At 36.5% G+C, this 21,242-nt stretch overlaps 1 protein-coding gene across 1 annotated transcript in view; it reads right to left on the bottom strand.

Annotated features, from left to right (window-relative positions):
• DIAPH3 (diaphanous related formin 3) overlaps positions 1–21,242 on the bottom strand; it is a 225,541-nt gene that overhangs the window by 89,961 nt on the left and 114,338 nt on the right. Inside the window, exons 22-23 of the mRNA XM_057415289.1 lie at positions 17,492–17,621; positions 5,742–5,866 (exon numbers count right to left, since the gene is read on the bottom strand). Coding sequence (XP_057271272.1) covers positions 5,742–5,866; positions 17,492–17,621 — 255 coding nt within the window. The remainder of the gene's footprint in view (positions 1–5,741; positions 5,867–17,491; positions 17,622–21,242) is intronic.

Below are 21,242 nucleotides of genomic sequence, written 5' to 3'. Positions count from 1 at the left end.
AGCAACATGTAGTCTCTTCTTGCAGTTGAAATAGGTTTGTTGTTTCTTCTACCTAACTTGAACCAGGCTCTGGCTTGGGTAAGTACTGTTCCTTCTTTCTCTTTTTGCAGTGCCAACAAATCAACTTAAACAAGGAAAAAGGAATAGAGAACTGATCAAATAGAAAAGATTCTGTTCCTAGCTGAAAGGCAGCAACAAACTCGTCTCTCAAATATTAGTTCCATAAATTAGTTCTGTAAAAATCACCACCAACACCACATTCACAGGAAGGCTGAAACTTGTCAAGAGTTTCTCAGCTGCTACTTACAAAATCATGAGATGTGAGCTGGACTGATAAAGAGCATGTTGACTAAACTACTTAGTTAAGCGTTTAATAAGCAATCTAAATACTCTCCATAAACCCACTAAATTTTCATTTTTGAATGTACAAAGGTATTTTGTTCACTCTGCTTTTTATTGAACATTTCACTCAAGGGATTTAATACTCTAGATCAGCATCAATTCAATATTCTTTGACTTTCTTAATTAAAGGAAACAGAAGACCTGCAATGATAACTGTAATTCCTTTTTCAGCTAGCATACATAAGATGACTGACAAACTAGCACAATATAATATATAGGAGAAATATTCATAATTATAGACTTTGTCAATAAAAGAGTGCACCAACTGTGCATATATCTGACTTCCTAAAGGAACAAGAATGCTAATCAGTTCATTAGGGGCCTTTGGGTTGTGATATTTAGCGACAGGATGTAACAGCCTGCTTGTCCATACAGCCTAATTGTACTCAGGATGAAAAATTATTTCCAACAAAGAATCATCCTTCTTTTTTCAGATTTCCTGCTGGCTTTTTTCTTATGAGCTGCATGCTTTTCAAGACATCAGCATCATTCAGCTTTCCTTGTCACAGGAACAAAAGTAAAGACAGGTCCAGGCTTCATCATGCTGTGCAGGATTATCTAACCTTTACATCAAACCATTTTTGCTTTGTAATTTATTGAAGTTCCTGTTTTTCTAAAAGTGAGCTTCTTTAATTAGTGTGTTCACAGACATTACTAGAACCTATATACAACTCTACTGTTTGGAAATTACTGCCTGTCTGCTGGGAGAGGTAGTAGGTGAGGGCAAATTATCCCTGTTCATAATATTTACTATTCAAAATACTTTATTTTAAGAGTCTAATACAATGAAATACATATTATGGCTGGTTTTACCTGACTGATATATGCTGAGTAAGACCAAATATCCATCTCAACTGCTTCTGGCAGCAGTCAGTATGCCCAATGATTAGGGAAAACAAGAAGGAAACTTGGCAGGTATAGCGTGATAATTCACCTGGCGTAGTATTTAGTTTCTAAACGTCTGCTGGTTAGTGGTTTTTCTGAGCTAAAGCTACCTCTGGACTACTGCCATTAATAGATCCAGATGCACTATCTTTCGCTAACTATGTAAGCCTTATATGAAATTAATTTACATTTTCAGTCTCTACAACATCCCAAAAGTAAATGCTGCAGTTTGTCTGTTGTGTAAGAAAATATTTCTATTAGTATGTTTTAACTGCCAGACTGTATTTTACATGGGATGAACCCCGGTTATTTATAATGCACAGTGATTATGCTCCTAACTTTTGCCCTGTATGGGATAAAGAGTTTCAAGTATTTTTACTGTATTTTCCTAACTTTTTTGATTTTCCACCCTCACAGTCCTAATCTATTAAAATATTCCTTATGCAGAAATTATTGCCTACTACTGATCATTGTCGCTCTTCTTTGTCACATCAGTATGTATGCAGTATAATTTTTGAGATGGGGCGATGGAAGCACTCAAGATGTGAGCATAACTGATTTTTACAACAACTTTCTTATGTCTTCTGCTTGCTTTTAACTGCAGTTGTACTTATTTATTCTAATGTCCAGATCTATTACTCTATAATCATTGAAATTCACTTCCTTCTTTGTCAGCATCTGCCAATATCTCCTTTTTGAAATGAGGTGTTTGTTGTTTGTTTGTTTGAAGATACTAATCCAAAAAAATTAATCATTCCACTTTTAAACTAAGAAATTTCTTTCTTTGGAAGTATTTTAATACACCATGTTGAAAGGCATGTGGAAATTCAGTAAAATTCTACTGACTGTTATCTGCATGCCTTAATAGATCTGCAAGGTATGGTTTCCCTTTACAAAACCCCTGCTGACTCTCCCCAACCATATTATATCTCCTATATATACATGTTGGTTTTGTTTCTATTAAGTCTTCATCAGCTTTCTTGGTAGAGATGCCAGATTTGCAGATCCTTGTTGCAGCCCTTTTAAGAAAGCTCAGTGTTTCTTTTCAGCTTTCATTCCTCTGGTGTCTTGGGCTAACTTAGCTCATGCAAGATTATGCAGTAAGATAGGTTTATATGTGATCTAATTTTAAGATCTTTTCAAGTCTTTTGTGACCACTGATTACTCCTGGGGATTTGTTACTTTTTTTGCTTTTTTTTCCTACTGATTCCTTCATTTGAAATCATCCTTTCATTCAAAATATTGCAGTGGGGTCGACCAAAACTCCCCCAAGAGAAAACTGATGCAAAGAACAAATTTAGATTTATGGCTATGGCTTATCTCCTTGGTACACATTAACAACCTTCATCTTATCTGGCAGGATTATAGCTTTTGAGATGCCTGAAAAAGATGATATGCAGATCTCCTTTGTGTTTCCTAAAATGATCACTATCCTTTATAAGTGATCAGTAAACTGCTCTACTTTTCTTCATAAAAGGGGATGGAATTTTAACCCCTGGTAAAGTTACTCTATATATTGACAAGGTCCACCTATTTATCTTATTTGCATTACATTTTAACTTTTCACACTATTTCTCTGTAACTGCGACTTCCTCTGTCTTAAATACAATTCATAACATTTTATCACAGTATTCCACTCAGTTTCTGCTATCCACTTTCAGGAATGCTCAATGTCCGTAACACAAAGGAAAATAAAGCATCCTACATATTTTTTTTTTATGTGTAGATGTTTGATATTAGCATAGAAGTACATATCTATTTATCAACTTAATTTTCCTGTGCGAAGTTAATTTTCCTTAAGTGACATTGATTTTTTTAGGGCATTGTTTGCTCATTCTCAACTGAATTTTGGTAGTGTCTTCCCTATTTATTTTATAGGTGTGGAAGTTTTATAACCACATCTCCAAAGACACACAAAATTATCAAACCCTAGTCCTCATTATAAAAATTCAAAAGGTTGTAAGGTATTTCAACTGCCAGCATCATGACCATTTTGGGTTAGATGATCATTGTAGGTCCCTTCCAACTGAAATAGTCTATTCAGTTCTATTCTAACAGATTAAGAAGAGTTTGTCCTTTTTCATAGGTTAGATTTCTTAATAAATGCTTTCTATTCCTAATGTAGAATCATAGAATAGTTAGGGCTGGAAAGGACCTTCAGATCATCTAGCTCCAACCCCACTGCCATGGGCAGAGACATCTCACACTAAACCATGTCACACAAGGCTCTGTCCAGCCTGGCCTTGAACACTGCCAGGGATGGAGCATTCACAACTTCCCTGGGCAGCCCATTCCAGTGCCTCACCACCCTCACAGTAAAGAACTTCTTCCTTATATCCAGTCAAAACTTCCTCTAAGTTTTAACCTGTTAAGCCTTGTCCTGTCACTACAGTCCCTAGTGAAGAGTCCCTCCCCAGCATCCCTATAGGCCCCCTTCAGATACTGGAAGGCTGCTACGAGGTCTTGACACAGCCTTCTCTTCTCCAGGCTCCAACTTTCTCAGCCTACCTTCATATGGGAGGTGTTGCAGTCCCCTGATCATCCTTGTGGCCCTTCTCTGGACTTGTTCCAACAGCTCCATGTCCTTTTGATGTTGAGGACACCAGAACTGCACACATTAATCCCAAGTGAGGTCTCCCGAGAACAGAGTAGAGGGGCCGGATCACCTCCTTTGACCTGCTGGTCACGCTCCTTTTGATGCAGCCCAGGATATGGTTGGCTTTCTGGGCTGCAAGCACACAGTGATGCCAGGTCATGTTCATTTTCTCATCGACCAACACCCCCAAGTCCTTCTCTGCAGGGCTGCTCTGAATTTCTTCTCTGCCCAGCCTGTAGCTGTGCCTGGGATTGCTCCGACCCAGGTGTAGGACCTTGCACTTGGCATGGTTAAACTTCCTGAGGCTGGCACCAGCCCACCTCACAAGCGTGTCCAGGTCCCTCTGGATGGCATTCCTTCCCTCCAGCGTATCAACCAAACTACACAGCTTGGTGTCATCGGCAAACTTGCTGAGGGCGCACTCAATCCCACTGTCCATGTCACCGACAAAGATGTTAAACAAGACCGGTCCCAACACAAATTCCTGAGGGACCCTACTTGTTACTGGTCTGCAGCTGGACATTGAGCCATTGACCACAACTCTTTGCGTCAGGCCATCCAGCCCAGACACACTACTAGCAATATTTCTGAGAAAGCTATCACAGATATATTTTACTGTAACTTCTTAGGAGTAGTTTACCTCTTGCTTTCGGGACCCTTTTGCTAGCTCTTCCATTAGGCTGTTGGTTTCTTCATGGACAGAACTTACATTTCATACTACAGAGACACCATGCTATTAGGTTGCAACTCTCAAAAACGCACTGAGCTGGAAAAAAAAAAAAAAAAGCCAGCAACAAAACAGAGGACAACTTCACCAACAACATACCTGACCTTTGAAAAAAATCAGTAGTGACACTGAATGATTACAGATAACCCACACTGTCCAGAGAAGGCGCAAAGCGAAGCTGTAAATGCTTTGGTTGCAGCAAGTCTACTGAAGAGGAGAGTGGCCCTAATGCAGCAAGAACCAGTATATCCACTTGGCCTCGGGGATACTTGCCATCTTTTATTCAATAGTGTGAGATTAATCAAAAGGACTGTCTCCTGAGTCCCCCTGTCTTTGAACACAGCAAAGTAGTCTTCCAGCTAGGTAATAACCTAACCATGCCTGCAGAGGGAATTTCAACCTGTCTATCTGCCGATATTTCTGCTTCCAGCTTAGTCTCAGTGCCAAGCATGTATGACCATCATCTGGTAGGAAGGTTTAAGTGATTTTTTTTTTTTTCCCTCTGCTTTAATTAAGTACCTTCATGTCACAAAGCTTTCTTATGAGACAGGCAGTGAAGTTGGGTACAGGATTTGGAATAAATAGTGAGAAAAGGAAATTTGGCAAAAATAAAACTAGAAACCAGTTTTCAAGTGCTGTAAATCTCATTTCTGAAATAAATGTTTTGGTTCTGTAGCTTCATGTACAACATTCACAGTGGTGATGCATATACTACCAAACAAATGAACACAGGGTCATAGACATCTTTACAGTATTTCCATGAAAAAAAGTTGTTTAACACTAAAATGCTTTTCATTGGTATTGTAACTACTTTTTCCTAAGAAACTTACACACAGTGTAAAAGCCAACAGTAAGCATTTTTCTCTTCATTCTATCCACTTTAAATGAATCTTTAGTTGGATTGCTCATGTATTTAATTTTTGAGAGGAAAAAGACAGTTCTATTTTTCAAAAATAAATACTACAGAACAGACAGAAGTGATGCAAAGAAAATTAAATTTTAAGGTAATGCAATTAAATTACTCCTGCACTGCTGAACCCAGGACAGTTGTTTTGTTGTGGGTTTTTTTTTGTGGTTTTGTTTAGCTGTGGGTTTTGTTTTGGATTTTAAAAAGAATACTCCAAAGGATATTGACATTTTTGCTACAAACTTATCGTGCTTATCTTCAGGAACTGGAAAAGTCTTCAAATCCTTCTCAAGCTGCTGGAGTTGCCTCTCCATATGCTTCAGGCTCTTCTCCAGGTTTTCTGCTGAGACTAAAATACAGAACATTCATTCTGTTAACAACTTAAAGACAACACATTGTTTGTAGAATACATGAGTTAAAACCTTACCCAAATCAGCATACTACGCTTTTAATTCTGAAGTAAAAGCACACCAAACGAATTACAATACAAGATGAGGGGGTAACTCCACAAGGTTTAGTTCCCCTCACTTAGGCAGTTGTCTTATTCTAATTAGATGTACGCTCTTTGAACACTGTATTTTGTTTTATATTTATGCCTAAGTTTTTGCACTGCAATTAACAATCTGTTTTAAATAACTTCAGACATACATATGCCAGTCCACTTCTTCTGATTAACCAAAGGACAAGTCCTGAAGCTACACCAAAAGCCATAAAGCTTTCTTCAGTCTCACTGTGCGAAAGGAGAAAATGGGAACATTTGTATGGAAGATCATGAGGAAAGTGAGACCCTCAAAACACAGACAAAATAAGGCTACTAAACACCTACGCATGACACCCAAGATTCAATTCCATAGTTTAAAAGCACAATGCTTGGTAAAAAACAAACAGAATTTGTCAGAGCAAAAGTGCTTGCCAAGCTGGACGGAAGTGCAAGCACTTGAGAGGGTGTGTCAGAATAAAATAGGGGCTTAGGAAAAAGAAAAGAGTAAAGATGAAACATCAGGGATTTACAGAAGGATGTAGAAAAAGTGCAAATTTTCTTTACCAGAAAAGGAGAAATACAACTTCCATCCATTTAAGGTAACACATGGAAGTTGAATGCTTTATTGAAAAATTGATTAGAATACCAAGACCAGAAGGGCAAACTGAGAATAAGACCTATTAGAATGTATTCTATCTTGGATTAATATTATTGAAATCAGTTAAGATTTATTTCCTAACTGTTTATAAAGTAAACTTAACATTTAAATACATTTTATAGGAAAAATACATATAGATAAGAACATACTCTGTTTAGTGACCTGATTTTTTTTTTTTTAATCATTATTTACTCCATTCATAATATGCAGTATCTATAAATGTAAAGCTACCTTAATCTAAAAAAATCCCTGGAGAAAGTCTGTGGTCCTATAATGTTCCTAGGATCTGACATGGTCCCATGATTTCATCCACCGACTAGACTTATGTGATGGAAAATATAAGATACTCACACTGAATACATCTTTCTCTCAAAAGATGACACAGTCCCTAGAGGGCTAGAGTAAAATGTTGCATAGCAACTACAGTTGCACTCACAGCAGAAAGGTTAACAGAACTATAAAATGATCAATGGCAACCTGTTAAAATCTTAACACAAAATTAAAAAAAAAAAAAAAAGACAAAAATCCCTACAATGCAAAAACCCACAACTGGACAACAATCAACTTTCCCACAAAAAAAAAAAGAAAAAAAACACCATAATATAAATGTAGGTTTACAGAGAGAGGCTGGGCAGAGAAGAGATTCAGAGCAACCCTGCAGAGGACTTGGGGGTGTTGGTCGATGAGAAAATGAACATGAGCCGGCTTCAGTGTGCGCTCACAGCCCAGAAAGCCAACCGTATCCTGGGCTGCATCAAAAGGAGCGTGACCAGCAGGTCAAAGGAGGTGATCTGGCCCCTTTACTCTGCTCTCGGGAGACCTCACTTGGAGTATTGTGTGCAGATCTGGTGTCCTCAACATCAAAAGGACATGGAACTGTTGGAACAAGTCCAGAGGAGGGCCACAAGGATGATCAGGACACTGGAGCACCTCTTGTATGAAAACAGGCTGAGAAAAATAGGGGCTGTTCAGCCTGAGTGAGTGATAGGACAAGGGGCAATGGGTTCAAATTGAAACAGGGTAAGTTCAGGTTAGATGAAAGGGAGAAATCCTTTACTGTGAGGATGGTGAGGCACTGGAACAGGTTTGTGTCAAGAAGTGGTAAATGTTCCATCTCTGGCCGTGTTCAAGGCCAGGCTGGACAGGACTTTCAGCAACCTGGTCTAGTGGGAGGTGTCCTGTCCATGGCAGGTTGGAAGATCATCTACTGATCCAACCTGTCATGAGGGGTTGGAAGCAGTTTATCTTAAGGTCCTTTCCAACCCAAACCATCCTATGATTGATATTATAATTCAGACTTCACAGGTTCCAGAAGCAGACCTGATCTTACTAGAAAGTCATGCTGACACAAGAAGCCTTTGAGGGAGAGCACACTCAGTTTTAAAACACTGATTTATTTAGAAAGGTGCTAAGAAACACAGAATACCTTGTGTTTGATGCAGCTATTGATAGGACTTCACAGTATAGCTTGACTTGCATTAAGAGTTCACACTGTAAAAAGTGACATTCTTACAAAATGTCAGAATAATGAGACTCAGCAAGTACATTTTTTTTTTTTTTTTTTTTAAAAAAACAACTAAAAAGCCCCAGCCCACCAAAAATCTTCTGTTCTTTTGCCACTGAGCAGTTAAGTAGTTGATCAAGAATCTTTACATCTCTACCTTGTTTTGACGGGGTTTTTTCCTGTTGTGGTCTTAAATTATTCCCCAGTGTAAAAATTCAGCATTCCTTTGATTTCAGCAGTGCATAACTATTAGATATATTTTACTTTAAGACTATATTTCTGTTGGTAGCTTCAAGCAGAAGCTAGCTCACAATATGCTGGTCCTAGTTTGGTGCTATTGTCTTTGCAACTTCCAATTTAGTGAAAACAGAGGAAAAAAATAAAATCTGTAAATATAAGCAGTTCCTCAACAAAAACATATTAAATACTCACTGACCTTCCTCAGTGCACCTCTGCAAGACATGGTATAAAATCTAAAAGCACATAGAAGAACAGCAAAAGAGGATAAAAATCCCTAACTTTGACCTCTAATTCTAGGAGAATTCAGATACAAATCCAAGCTAAATTAAAGTAAGCAATTTATGTGATGTCTTGAAAACAAAGACTGGGGTTTTCAGTGTTAGTGAGCCTAAAAGCCCAAGTTATCTGTTCAATACAATGAATATATACCTGCACGCTCTCTCACTTGCACCCTCTGAACTCCCAGACCCTTCTTTCAAAAAGGGTCCTGAGATTTTTATAGGCAATAATTACATTTCTTCAACTTCTGCATTTCATGGTTTAAACAACTTTGTTCTTAAAGGTTTTTCTCTTGATTCAGGTTTTCCGATACCATGATTATTCCAGAAGCCTCTTCACCCACTTCTGCTTTAAAACCTTTTTGCACAGCATTTCAGGTGAGGACTCACTAGCCCTTTTAATGTTTACGTTACTATTTCTACAGTTTTACTGGAAATACCTTATTTGATTATCTTACGATAAAATAACTTTCTTCTCTTGACCGAAGCTCTTATTACAGCATCAGGACGCATGATACTTGTACTTCATCTATGGATTTTCATTTCTGTTACTCTCCTTCCTCAGGATCATTGATGACAGTGATGACAATCCAATCCCCCTCTTGGCTGGCAAAGCTGTCTAACTTTTGTCAGATATGCTCATTGGTGCAATACCACAATTTATTTATTTTTTTGCAATATTCCTTTTAGACAGCACTTGATATTTCTCCTGCTTTTTATTCTAAGGAATAGTCTCCTGTTTTCCATAATATCAAATCCTAGATACGGTTTGATATTCTTACCTGTAGTCAACACAGATTTCATGAGTCACAAAAAAAAAAAAGAAAAAATTGTCAAAACCAGCAGATTAGTGTACTATAAATAAATTTATTTTCATTTTGGGCTACTCTCATTAACCTCCGCATTTGACTATTCTTTCCTCCATTAAATTTCGTACCAGTAAAGTCAGGTAAAGAGATGTGGAATTGCCCAAACCATTCTTTTTCTTTCAGTTTCTTAAATATTCTGTAGTCACACAACATTAATATGGCCACACCAAAACTTGGTAAAAATGTACTTATGAAACTTTTAGTTCCATATCTCCGTTATTTCAGAATGCAGAAATGGAAACTGGTATTTACAATATGGGAATACAGTACTTTCAGCAAATTTATATGGAGACATTTTGCTTCCCTCTCCTCCATATCCAGATCATTACTCTTGCTCAAAATTGAAGCAATATTTCATCTAGTTTAGAGACTATACCTGTTTTATCTTAAATCCAAGAAATAATACTCCAAAGCAAAACAATACTACTTATGTGCTGTCTCATTTATATTGCTGTAAACCTTCTGCTACTTTTTGGAACAGATATTTCAGCTGATATTTCAGAAACTCTACATGTTGCCCATGTAAGATAATTCTCTTGGATGGTTGCAATCTTCATATCAAGAAAATCTTCCTCTTGCCTACAGATATTTTGCTTTCCTTTTGCTATTCTGGCTCCTAGTTATTCATTACTGGATTGCTATTGGAAGAAAGAAGCAGCTGCTAAAGCAACAGGGAAGAAATGGTCAAGCAATAGGATATGGCACTTGCCTCAGTACAGGGAAGTAATAACCCTCAGTGCTGCACAGTACACAGTGATATAGTGCAACGGTGGACTATGACAGAATAATCTTTTAAACAAAGGAGTCAGATTTGGAGGAGGGAAGAGAAAAATGACCCAGAATCAGTTCTGGCTTCCCCCACTGAAAAGCTCTTAAGCCTCATCACTACAACCCTTGGGGACCCAGACCGTGACATCCTGCGACAACGGCAGCGTATTGTACATTCACAGCTAATTTAGGATACGATTATTAATAAATAACTGCTTTGAATATGCTGTGATAGTGATTAATAATGATTAAGAATGAGCCATTAGCATGAAATGTTAATGAATATCAGTCTAGTAAAGCTTAAATAAAATTTTAAAGACAGCCAGATTTATCAGTCTTCTAAACAATCCCACCACTGCAATCTCTAATTCCCTGAGACAGATATACAGCTAGCAAGACAAACAAGCCTAAATATACGTATATATGCACTTGCAACACTTCCCTACTCATTAAAATTAAGCTTTTTCACCTCCAAGGTTCTATACACGTGCACAATGTATTCAGCTTTTCTGTTGCAATGCCCTTTCCACCATATTAAGGCTCCTGCACATGATGATTGGATATAAGAAGGAAATTCTTTCCTGTTAGGGTGGTGAGGCACTGGAATGGGTTGCCCAGGGAGGTTGTGAATGCTCCATCCCTGGCAGTGTTCAAGGCCAGGTTGGACGAGGCCTTGGGTGATATGGTTTAGTGTGAGTTGTCCCTGCCCATGGCAGTGGGGTTGGAACTAGATGATCTTAAGGTCCTTTCCAACCCTAATTATTCTATGATTCTATGATTTCTGCATAACCCATTTGATATTTTTATTTTATCTTTCTGCAGATCTCTACATTTTTTAACCACAGAGTACTGATATTATTTGTCTTAATTTCACTATCACTTACAATGTTATACAGCAATGAAATCTTTCAATAACATCCAGATATTTATACCCAGTTTAATAAACATGAATTTAAAAGTATTGAACAGCTTTATGTGAATCCTGAGCTGTCTACAGATCAAACTGTCTACATGTTTAAATAACTTGGAGGGGGGAGGGAGGGAGGAGGGGGATCAGCAAAGGGGCTCAAGTAATGCACCAGAGATTGGCCATGATACTTAACAGTATGGGATAGTATAGCCCATACTTGCATGGACTACTAACATACATCAATATCATATTAGAAATTGAAGCACTGTTTTGGTTAAAATGTGTAAAAACCCTCTTGCTTCGTATTTGATTTGCTAATTCATGCTTGTAAGAGATGCATATATTTCCATGCCCTAAAAGAATATTTCACTTATGTTTTAGTAGTTCATTGCGTGATCGTATGTTAAAATTACTTGCCAGATAACAGTACTGTGTACAACTTAAAGCCAAATATTAAAAGAAATAAGGTTATTTGCAATAAATACATAACAATATTGCATGCTTCAGCTTTTAAACCCAAAATTTTTTATATTATGAAATGCACTCAGACCAAAGAAAAAAAGATAAAATTCAAAAGAAGCTGTGTTTAATTATTTATTTTTAGCAAGTTCACTTTCTTAAAAAATGGTTCAGACAAGATTATGTCAAGTCTATAGTGCGCTGACGTAGGACTTGTGTTCCAATAGAGCAAAAATTTTATCGATTACAGGTATAGAAAGGGGTGCAAAAACATCAATAAACACAAAATTGCAGTAACATTTAAAGGTGTATTTCCCTTTGCAAATATTTAATGCCCCTGGTATAGAATCACAGAATGGTTTGGACGATCATTTAGTTCCAACCCCCTGCCCTTCTTTGTCCATCACTACTTTGTTACATCAGTATTCATTTTAAGGCTAACACCATTACCTCATAGTTAATATGAGTCTTGTTTGATGGCCAAATCAGACCAAAGCTTTAATTCCTATTATTTTTTATATCTTGAGACACATAATTTGGTATTTGCTACTCTGAGCACCAAATTTATACGATTATTGTTAAAAGCAACCTATTCCCATCTTAAACATAGAATCATAGAATAGTTAGGGCTGGAAAGGACCTTCAGATCATCTAGTTCCAACCCGCCTGCCATCGGCAGGGACACCTCACACTAAACCCAAGGCTCTGTCCAGCCTGGCCTTGAACACCGCCAGGGATGCAGCATTCACAACTTCCTTGGGCAACTCATTCCAGTGCCTCACCACCCTCACAGTAAAGAATTTCTTCCTTATATCCAATCTAAACTTCTGCTGCTTAAGTTTGAACCCATTACCCCTTGTCCTGTCATTACAGTCCCTAATGAAAAGTCCCTCCCCAGCATCCTTGTAGGCCCCCTTCAGATACTGGAAGGCTGCTATGAGGTCTCCACACAGCCTTCTCTTCTCCAGGCTGAACAGACCCAAATTCCTCAGCCTGTCTTCATACAGGAGGTGCTCAAGTTCCAGTCCCCTGATCATCCTCGTGGCCCTCCTCTGGACTTGTTCCAACAGTTCCATGTCCTTTTGATGTTGAGGACACCAAACTGCACACAATACTCCAGGTGAGGTCTCACAAGAGCAGAGTAGAGGAGCAGGATCACCTCCTTTGACCTGCTGGTCACGCTCCTTTTGATGCAGCCCAGGATACTGTTGGCTTTCTGGGCTACGAACGCACACTCAAGCCGGCGCATGTTCATTTTCTCATCGACCAACACCCCCAAGTCCTTCTCTGCAGGGCTGCTCTGAATCTCTTCTCTGCCCAACCTGTAGCTGTGCCTGGGATTGCTCCCACCCAGGTGTAGGACCTTGCACTTGGCACGGTTAAACTTCCTGAGGCTGGCATCAGCCCACCTCACAAGTGTGTCAAGGTCCCTCTGGATGGCATTCCTTCCCTCCAGCGTATCGACTGAACCACACAGCTTGGTGTCATCGGCAAACTTGCTGAGGGCGCACTCAATCCCACTGTCCATGTCAGCAACAAAGATGTTAAACAAGACCGGTCCCAACACCGATCCCTGAGGGACACCACTCATTACTGGTCTGCAGCTAGACATTGAGCCATTGACCACAACTCCTTGCGTGTGGCCATCCAGCCAGTTCTTTATCCACCGAGTGGTCCATCCATCAAATTGATATCTCTCCAATTTAGAGACAAGGACGTCATGCGGGAACATATAATTGTATTATTTTCCACAAGGATAATGTGGCTCAAGGAGGGAATTCTGTAGCCTTACTCTTTTGATTGTTAGGCAGATTGCTTACATTTCTAAATCAATTTGTAATTGTAGCAATGTAATTAATAGAATTTTTTTCTTCTTTATTACCAAACCAGCACTTTAGTCTTCTTCCTGCGATATTCAAACTCACTTCTAACAACAGCTTTTACTTTTGTCTTATCACCTTATTTCACTAGGACTTTCTACTCCTAGTGAAAGTAAATCTTTACTGAATATTACAGTAAATCTAGAAATCACAATAGGTACAACTGCTCCCCAGACAAGTACGTTCCTTTACAAAATTTGCCATAGACTTTCAGAAATTCTGCAATAGGAAAATACTCCTTTCCTTATGACATACAGATTTCTTATAGCATACATATTAATAGTGTTCTCTCTGCTGTCTTAATGGTTTTAAATATTAGTGAGGGTGTTCTGTTTTTTAATGAATATAGATTAAGCTTCAGATTCACAGTTTGGCTTCTGGGTTAAAAAAAAATTCAAAAATGAGAAAAATAATAAGTTACTTGTAAAGTGACAATGAGCTAATGACTTTTAGAGGAAGGAAAAGCTGTAGTTTTGTACTGTTATTAAAATACGAAAGGCTTTATACACTGGTACCTGTAAGGTCTGTGCAAATTAGAGTCAATCAATAAAACAGCAGCCTGTATTCAACACAATATAATTCTTTACAGTACCATAAAATAAGAAATTAGTAAAGTGTATTAAATTACCAAAATATTTCTTCTCTAGAATACTAATAAAAAAGCAGGAAAGTCATTATGTTTAAAAGAAGAGACAGCTTTAATTATACGAATCTTCAGGAACTGTCATATCAGTAAGCTCATTAGCTGCAATGAAAGTTCCTCCTGCTGATCTAAATGTACTTAAAAAACAGGATGTATTATACTTCAAAGCAAAAAGGTATCTTTAATTCATGTACTGTAACAGTGAGTTAAGCCTACTGTTAGTATTACAAAAGTAGAAACTAAAACTTCAGCACATAATAGGGGGCAAATTAAATACTCTGAAGTAAACTACAATTGCATAGGTCACATGTCTCTTGCTGCTTCCCTCTCCAAGTTATATTTTTTAAAATTAGGATATTATTTTTTCTACTGCAATCATTATTTTCATATTCTGAATGTTTTATCACTTACAAAATACTAAAAAATATATGTTCACAATTAACAGACCTTGTCACTGCTCTTAAAGTCTTCCAAACTATGTTAACAGTTTACTGTATGACAACTACTGGACAATACTTAATGAGATGAAAGGAATAGAAATACTTCTTCTACAAAAGGATAAAAAGAAAATGAGTTGCTAAACATTATAGTGTTCTAATGTTCACCATTTTGAATCAAAAATAACTAGAAAAAGAATTTTTAAGAATAAGCAAATACTTAAGAATAAGCAAAAAATTAAAAGGACACAAAAATGGGCTGGCTGATACAAGGACAGTCCTGTCAAGGAAGAATTCCAAAAAGGAATCTTTTTAAGAAACTTGTGAAAGACTCAACAATCACTTGTTAATGATCAAGTCAAATCCAATAAATGCATAGTATAGTCCCATTTCTATACAGTGTGTTCAACATAAAGTTGTCTGTTCATACCGTTCAAATCGCATTTACGTATCTTTCTGCCACATTAATTATTCCTATAATTTCAAATGAAACAGCAAAAAATACTTTTATGCCACATACAAAATGCAGAATTATCACATCTGAAGAAATGAATATGCAGACAGGAAATAAAAAACAGCTCAACTGAAAAAAAAAATAGCTTTCAACAAAGGTACAGGAGAAAAAAATATTCTTATCGAACTTAACTGGTTTATTCTTGTGAATTACTTTTAAAAATTACTTCAGAGCCCAAAGTTCAGTGAAACCATGATGGGAATGGCATTCCATCACCTCTACAAGGCCCTAACCTTTGAAAAAAAGGTAGAAAAAAGGAGAATGCTCTAGGCCCTCAGTACCCAAATCCTGCTGAAACACAATCAGTATATCTTCTGGAATAAGCATATTTGCCTCCATGACCATCAAGATAAAAGATTTTTGATGTCTTTCTTTCTATCTCTCTCTGTAGCATTCATAATGATGCCTTGTCACATCTCCTGTGTTTCCCGGTTCACAGTGGAAGCCTCACTGCAAACCATTCTTGGTCAACTTATTAGTCCTTCTGAGCATATTCATTAGCTACATCAGACCAAGTAAGTCCATTCTGTTGAATATGGTTGATCACAACCACAGCTTCACAATGTTTTTGAATTGAACTTTCAGTAAGCTCAAGCAATAATAGTGACTTCATTAAAATTTTACTCTGCAAAAGCTGATACATATTAAATCAACTTGCCTTGTAAAAACAAACTTATGCAAAATTACTACAAAGTTTTTTAAAATAATCCCACATGAGCTGTAGTCTTTGGAATCTGCTAAATTTTCCGAAATTCCAGTGCAGGAGGGATCTTTCAAAATAAAATGGAATTTTGCAGGCAGGAAAACAAGTATAAACACACACACTGACATGGTAATCTGTTGAGGACAACCTACGCCTCTGCATTTTTCATACAGTAAAACTGAAATGTAAAATGCATCTCACAGTACACTGAAGTAAATTTGATACATAACCTTGAAAACATGGTCATTGAAACCTTGAAAACATGGTTGTTGATTTCTATTCCACAATGTACTGAGTGAGATCAAAAATTCATCTGGTCAATAGCATATATGTAAAAAGGAACAGAAAACCTGGACTAACTGATAATTTTATTGGGTACTCTTCAAATGGTCAGTGGTTTACATCTCAGCAGCTTCATGTAAAATGGATTGCCTACACTGAAAATAAGGGCTTTTATAATAAGGAACATCTTGGGGTTTCTGACTGATATAAAAAATTCAACCACAATACACCCAACAATACACTAATACTACTAATCATCTTCAATGGCCAGGTGACACTGAAAATAATGTATAAAATACTAATTTTACGTACAACAGAAACTCCTTCTACTACCAGTACAAACACTGAGATAAACAGCTTGAAGCATTTGACAGCTATTTAAAAATACTTGACCTTCTAAGTGGTTATGCACCAAATTTGAAACTTTAAAACTCATGACATCAGATAGCGAACGCAATGTGAGTGACCACTGTCTCAAGTTCTCTGTCAGAAGCAGGTTTTGCAAAGCTGTAGTTTGTGGCAGGAAGACTGACTGAGGCATAAAAGTGACACTGTATAAAGCAATACAGATAAACAGTGACATTCTCCAAACTGACATAAAATAAAAAATTAACTGAGACAGGCCATCCAATCTTCTTTTACTGCAAGAGTAGGACAGTGCTAAGATGGCATCAGTTTCTAACTCAGTGCTTAGTCAGTTTAAATTACTTAAGCTGCGATAAAATATGGAGAAGGCACTCTTAATTAAGATATTAACTGCAAAAAAATGTTCCTGTGAATACTGAGATTTACCATATTATATGATGCATGATGAAGCAGCAAAAAGAGGAATTTATTTTTTCAGACTTCCAGTGCTACTGTTGCATGAAAAACACACATACAAGAAAGACAAAACTTTCTGATTCATATTCAGAAAATAAAACTAAAATAATAATTAAAAAAAATGAAGTGATGGTATGACGGCTTTTCTGCATTTCTGAATTAAAATACACTGAGTAATCATACTACACTTATCATATAGAAGATTGAAATTTGGAAATAGTTTAAGATCTGGTAATAGAAAAGAACTTCTAAAAGAAATACATTTTGGACAATGATTCAGGAAAATATGTTAAAAGAAATGCAATGGGAAATCCTGTAGTAAATAACAGAAGACCAAATAATAAATAACTTCCAAGACCACTTGCAGCAGCTCAAATTGCTGATCTATGATATAGACTTTTAATATCTATTTTTTTTTTAAATAATCTTAGTAAAAAATAAGCATCAGCTCATAAAATATGCATCACATCACACAAAACACGCTGTAATGCTGTCAGAATCAAAACTTTTAGTTTGTTATACAAACCTTTACTAGCTTTATCTAAATGCTGAAAATCCTCAACAAAATTCAGGACATCCTGATAGCTTTCTTCACAGACTTCTACTAGAAAATGGAGCAATGTTGTTTTTTGATCTGCCGACTTTGTGTCCTTCAGCTAGAGAGAAAAAGGGAAATGTTAGAACACTAAGAATAAGATTACTTCTGACTATTTTGATAATGAATATATATTTCTAATTGTGAACCCAAGAAAGGCAAGAACAAACTGTTGAACTGGTACAGCTCTTTCAAAGAAAACCCTAAGGGACAGGGTGTTTCATTCACCCCCTTGCTAAAAATACCCAGAAAGATTACATTAAATATTTTTTAAATTCTAAACAATATTTGAGTTCTGTACTCAAAACCAGTACACATTTCTCTTTTTAAAATGTAGTTATTTAAGCAATATAGGAATAATTGCAAAACTGTGAACAGACTCATCAAAGTGTAGAAAAATAAAAACAAAAATCAGAGCTAAATCAACAAAAGCTAATAATACATGTTGCACATAGGCACTTTGTGACGTGATTTCCTTATGTGTGAAGCTAACTCTAAGATAACAGTATTTATGCAGTTGAAGCTACAAGCTCAACCTGCACAATTTCTTCCTTTTATCAGTTCTCAATAAGGCAAGCAACAGTTCATAGGCTTCACTGTTTAAAAGCTTTAACTTAAAATTCTTAAGCACAAACTTTTCTTTCAGCATCCTTTACACATATAAGATTATTTTAAGCCCAGCTATTTTAAAATTTGCAGTTGTTCATGTAAAAACACTGACAACTGGCAAACATTAGGTTATATGTTTCTGTTGTAGTCTCCAATTTGAGCTAGTCTTTAAAATAATCAGAGAGATTTTTAGAATTAGAAAATGGCATCTCATAGGAAAGTTTTTCTTCACTAAAAACTTTCTACATAAAACAATTTGAAAGTATACACATACATAGGCACATATAAAGTATGCACACACACTGAACAGCTGCCACAGTTGCACACAGACTTGCGTATCTGAATACTGGGGGAAAAGTCTTACGTGCTAGTTGTTATAGTGTGCTAAAGTAGAAAACTCGTGGTACTTTGTTTCAACTTCAAGACTGTTCTTTAGTTTGGTTACTATGAAAAATACAAGCGATAAGCAATGCTCAGCCAGTATAAGAGTAACTAAAGAAACAAGGCAGAGAGGAAAAATGACCTCCCTTTCCCAGGAGGTTCAAAACCAGACACAGAGCTATATGGGGATTACTTCTGAACAGGAACTGAGAGCAAGATCAATCCCAACCTAAATATACATACACTACCTGTGCAATATCCTCAGAGATCACTTAAAAGGCATTTTACTGATCTGATTTAAAAACCAAATTATATTGTTTGTTTTTGCTATACTGTATGAAAAAGTCAGTGATTACTGTCAAAGATCAAAATGATGCTATCTTAATACAGAATGTATATATTTTCCTTCTGACGAATGGATTAATAACGTGAGGCGTAATTTTCAAAATAAATAGAACACACAACACATACATATCAAAACAAAAAAACATATGTCATTATTGTATGCAGTGTTATAAGTTACTTCTGCTGTACAGAGAATCTCAGTGAGAAATGTCTCAATAGTTGAAACATCACACAATTTCTATAAAGTGACACTGCTTAAAATACATGTAGTTAACAAAAGTTAGTTTTAAAAACCAACCACTGTTATAAACATGCATATAAGTCTAATATACCACTATTTAATAAACAATTGAGTATTAGCATACGTACATCATATCTCTCATCTGAGAATATGTACAGGTGATGCAGAACCTTTACAGGTCAATTCTACGTGATGCAGGGAGAAGGCAAGATACAGAAGTGGAAGATACCCACTTTTCTGCAAAGTGGATAGTCCGTATAGATCCCTATGCATAGTTCGGCACCACTGAAGAACAGATAAATGTTACATTCTTCAAATATTATAGAAATCAACATCTTCAAAGGATAGAAGCCACTTCAAATTTGTTTAGTTCTCGGAACCCCTACTAAAAATTGCTGTGCAGACAACCAGTGGTCTGCAATTTGCAGCTTTCTAGTTTTGGGCCTTGAAGGAATACTGGTTTGGGAGGGATTTTTCCTGTTTTAATAGTAATATTTGTAATAGTTGAGCCACTTTATTATTCTCAGAACAGAGGAGATCAAGCATTAACCCAGACATTACACACAGTTAAGAAAATCCCCAAATTAAACATACATAGTTTTACCTCCATGTTTCCAGACAAAGTGATCTGTCTGTGTAAGACACAATTTCATAACTAGTGAAGACTTGGCACTCACGGACTTCCTAAATGAGGCCACAATTGGATGAGGTAAATTAGGAAATGGTGACTAGTACCTGATACATGTAGGATAGTAAATGCAAAGCGATTCTCTCTCTGAAAATCTTTCAGCCTTCAAAAGAACAAGTAGTTCAATGTAGGTTACATTCCTCCTGGGACATCTAATGGCAGAGATCTCAGATTTTACAGACAAAATCTAAGATGGCCATAGTTTTTTTGCTTCCCAGAAAAACTTATCATAATTCATATTTCTTTTCTAATCATAAAATGGTTTCGCTTGTAAGGGACCTTTAAAGCTCATCCAGTCCAATGCCCCTGCCCTTGGTATGGACATTAATGAATTCATTCAACAACCATTAAAGTTGCGTTCTTTTCCCCTAGAAAAGTTTTTAAGTGCCATGGTCTGGTATTTACAAACCAGTATGAAGTGATGCCAAATAAAATATGTATGAAATCTTTGTCATTGGAACTTCATTTTTTTAGTTACACATTCCTTACATAAATGAAACATACTACTATATGTTTATGCATAAATTAATTAAGTCCTGAAAGGAGTAAAGCAGCATCACCATGTCTAATCAGATGACGCAATGCTAAAATGACACCATAATAAGCATGTTGATAACAGTGAGTAATTTACCTTTTTTGATCCTTATTGCTTTGTATCTACTTCATCTACAGACTATTGGTAGTGATCAGCATTTCCCTTGACTAGAAGGTTGGATTAGATGCTTACTGACATCCTTTCCCACCTGAATTATTTCCTGATTTTAAGAAACACGTACACACTTTCCAAATAGTCAACTAAATACTTGATTCAAAATATTGCTTATTTTAGCTCTTACTTAGGCCTCAAGGAGATTTTGAGAATTATTAGCATACCTGGATTTCAAAAGCTTTCCAAAGTCTTCTTCACTACCAATTCTTAACTACACTTACAGTCAAAAAGCTTTCTTATCTTTTAAGCAAACTTCTTCTGTTATTAGTAAAGCCAATTAATTATTTCATCTCCTACCTTAGCCACATAGAAAACAAGTGTTCAAACGCCTTCTTTATCATCAATTAATAGCAAAAGGACACTGTTATGTCCTCTTCACATCCTTCGCCTTGCTTTTCTAAATTAAAAACACCCAAATGTTTTTTCTCATTTTAGAAGTGTTACATGTTACTATCATTTGTATTCTTACCAGTCAATCTTTGTTTTCTGCAGTAATTAAGACTTCACTTAAAACCTTGTCAGTACCAACTAAGTAGTAGATAATTACCAACTTTATAGTACATAGAGGGTCCACTAAAAGAGACATTTTTTTCTCTCTAACAGAACAGGGTAACCTTCTGTAAAGCTAAATAACATTTAAGAGTGCAAATCTAAGCAACTATGACATCCTAGATTATCAAATGCATTTAATGCCAGAACACTATAGAGC

The sequence above is a fragment of the Pezoporus wallicus genome, unplaced genomic scaffold (assembly GCF_028554395.1).
Source record: "Pezoporus wallicus isolate ANWC-B61680 ecotype Strahan unplaced genomic scaffold, APGP_CSIRO_Pwel_v1 contig_6972, whole genome shotgun sequence".
Lineage (NCBI taxonomy): Eukaryota > Metazoa > Chordata > Aves > Psittaciformes > Psittacidae > Pezoporus > Pezoporus wallicus.
This window is presented reverse-complemented; position numbering and strand designations above follow the sequence as displayed.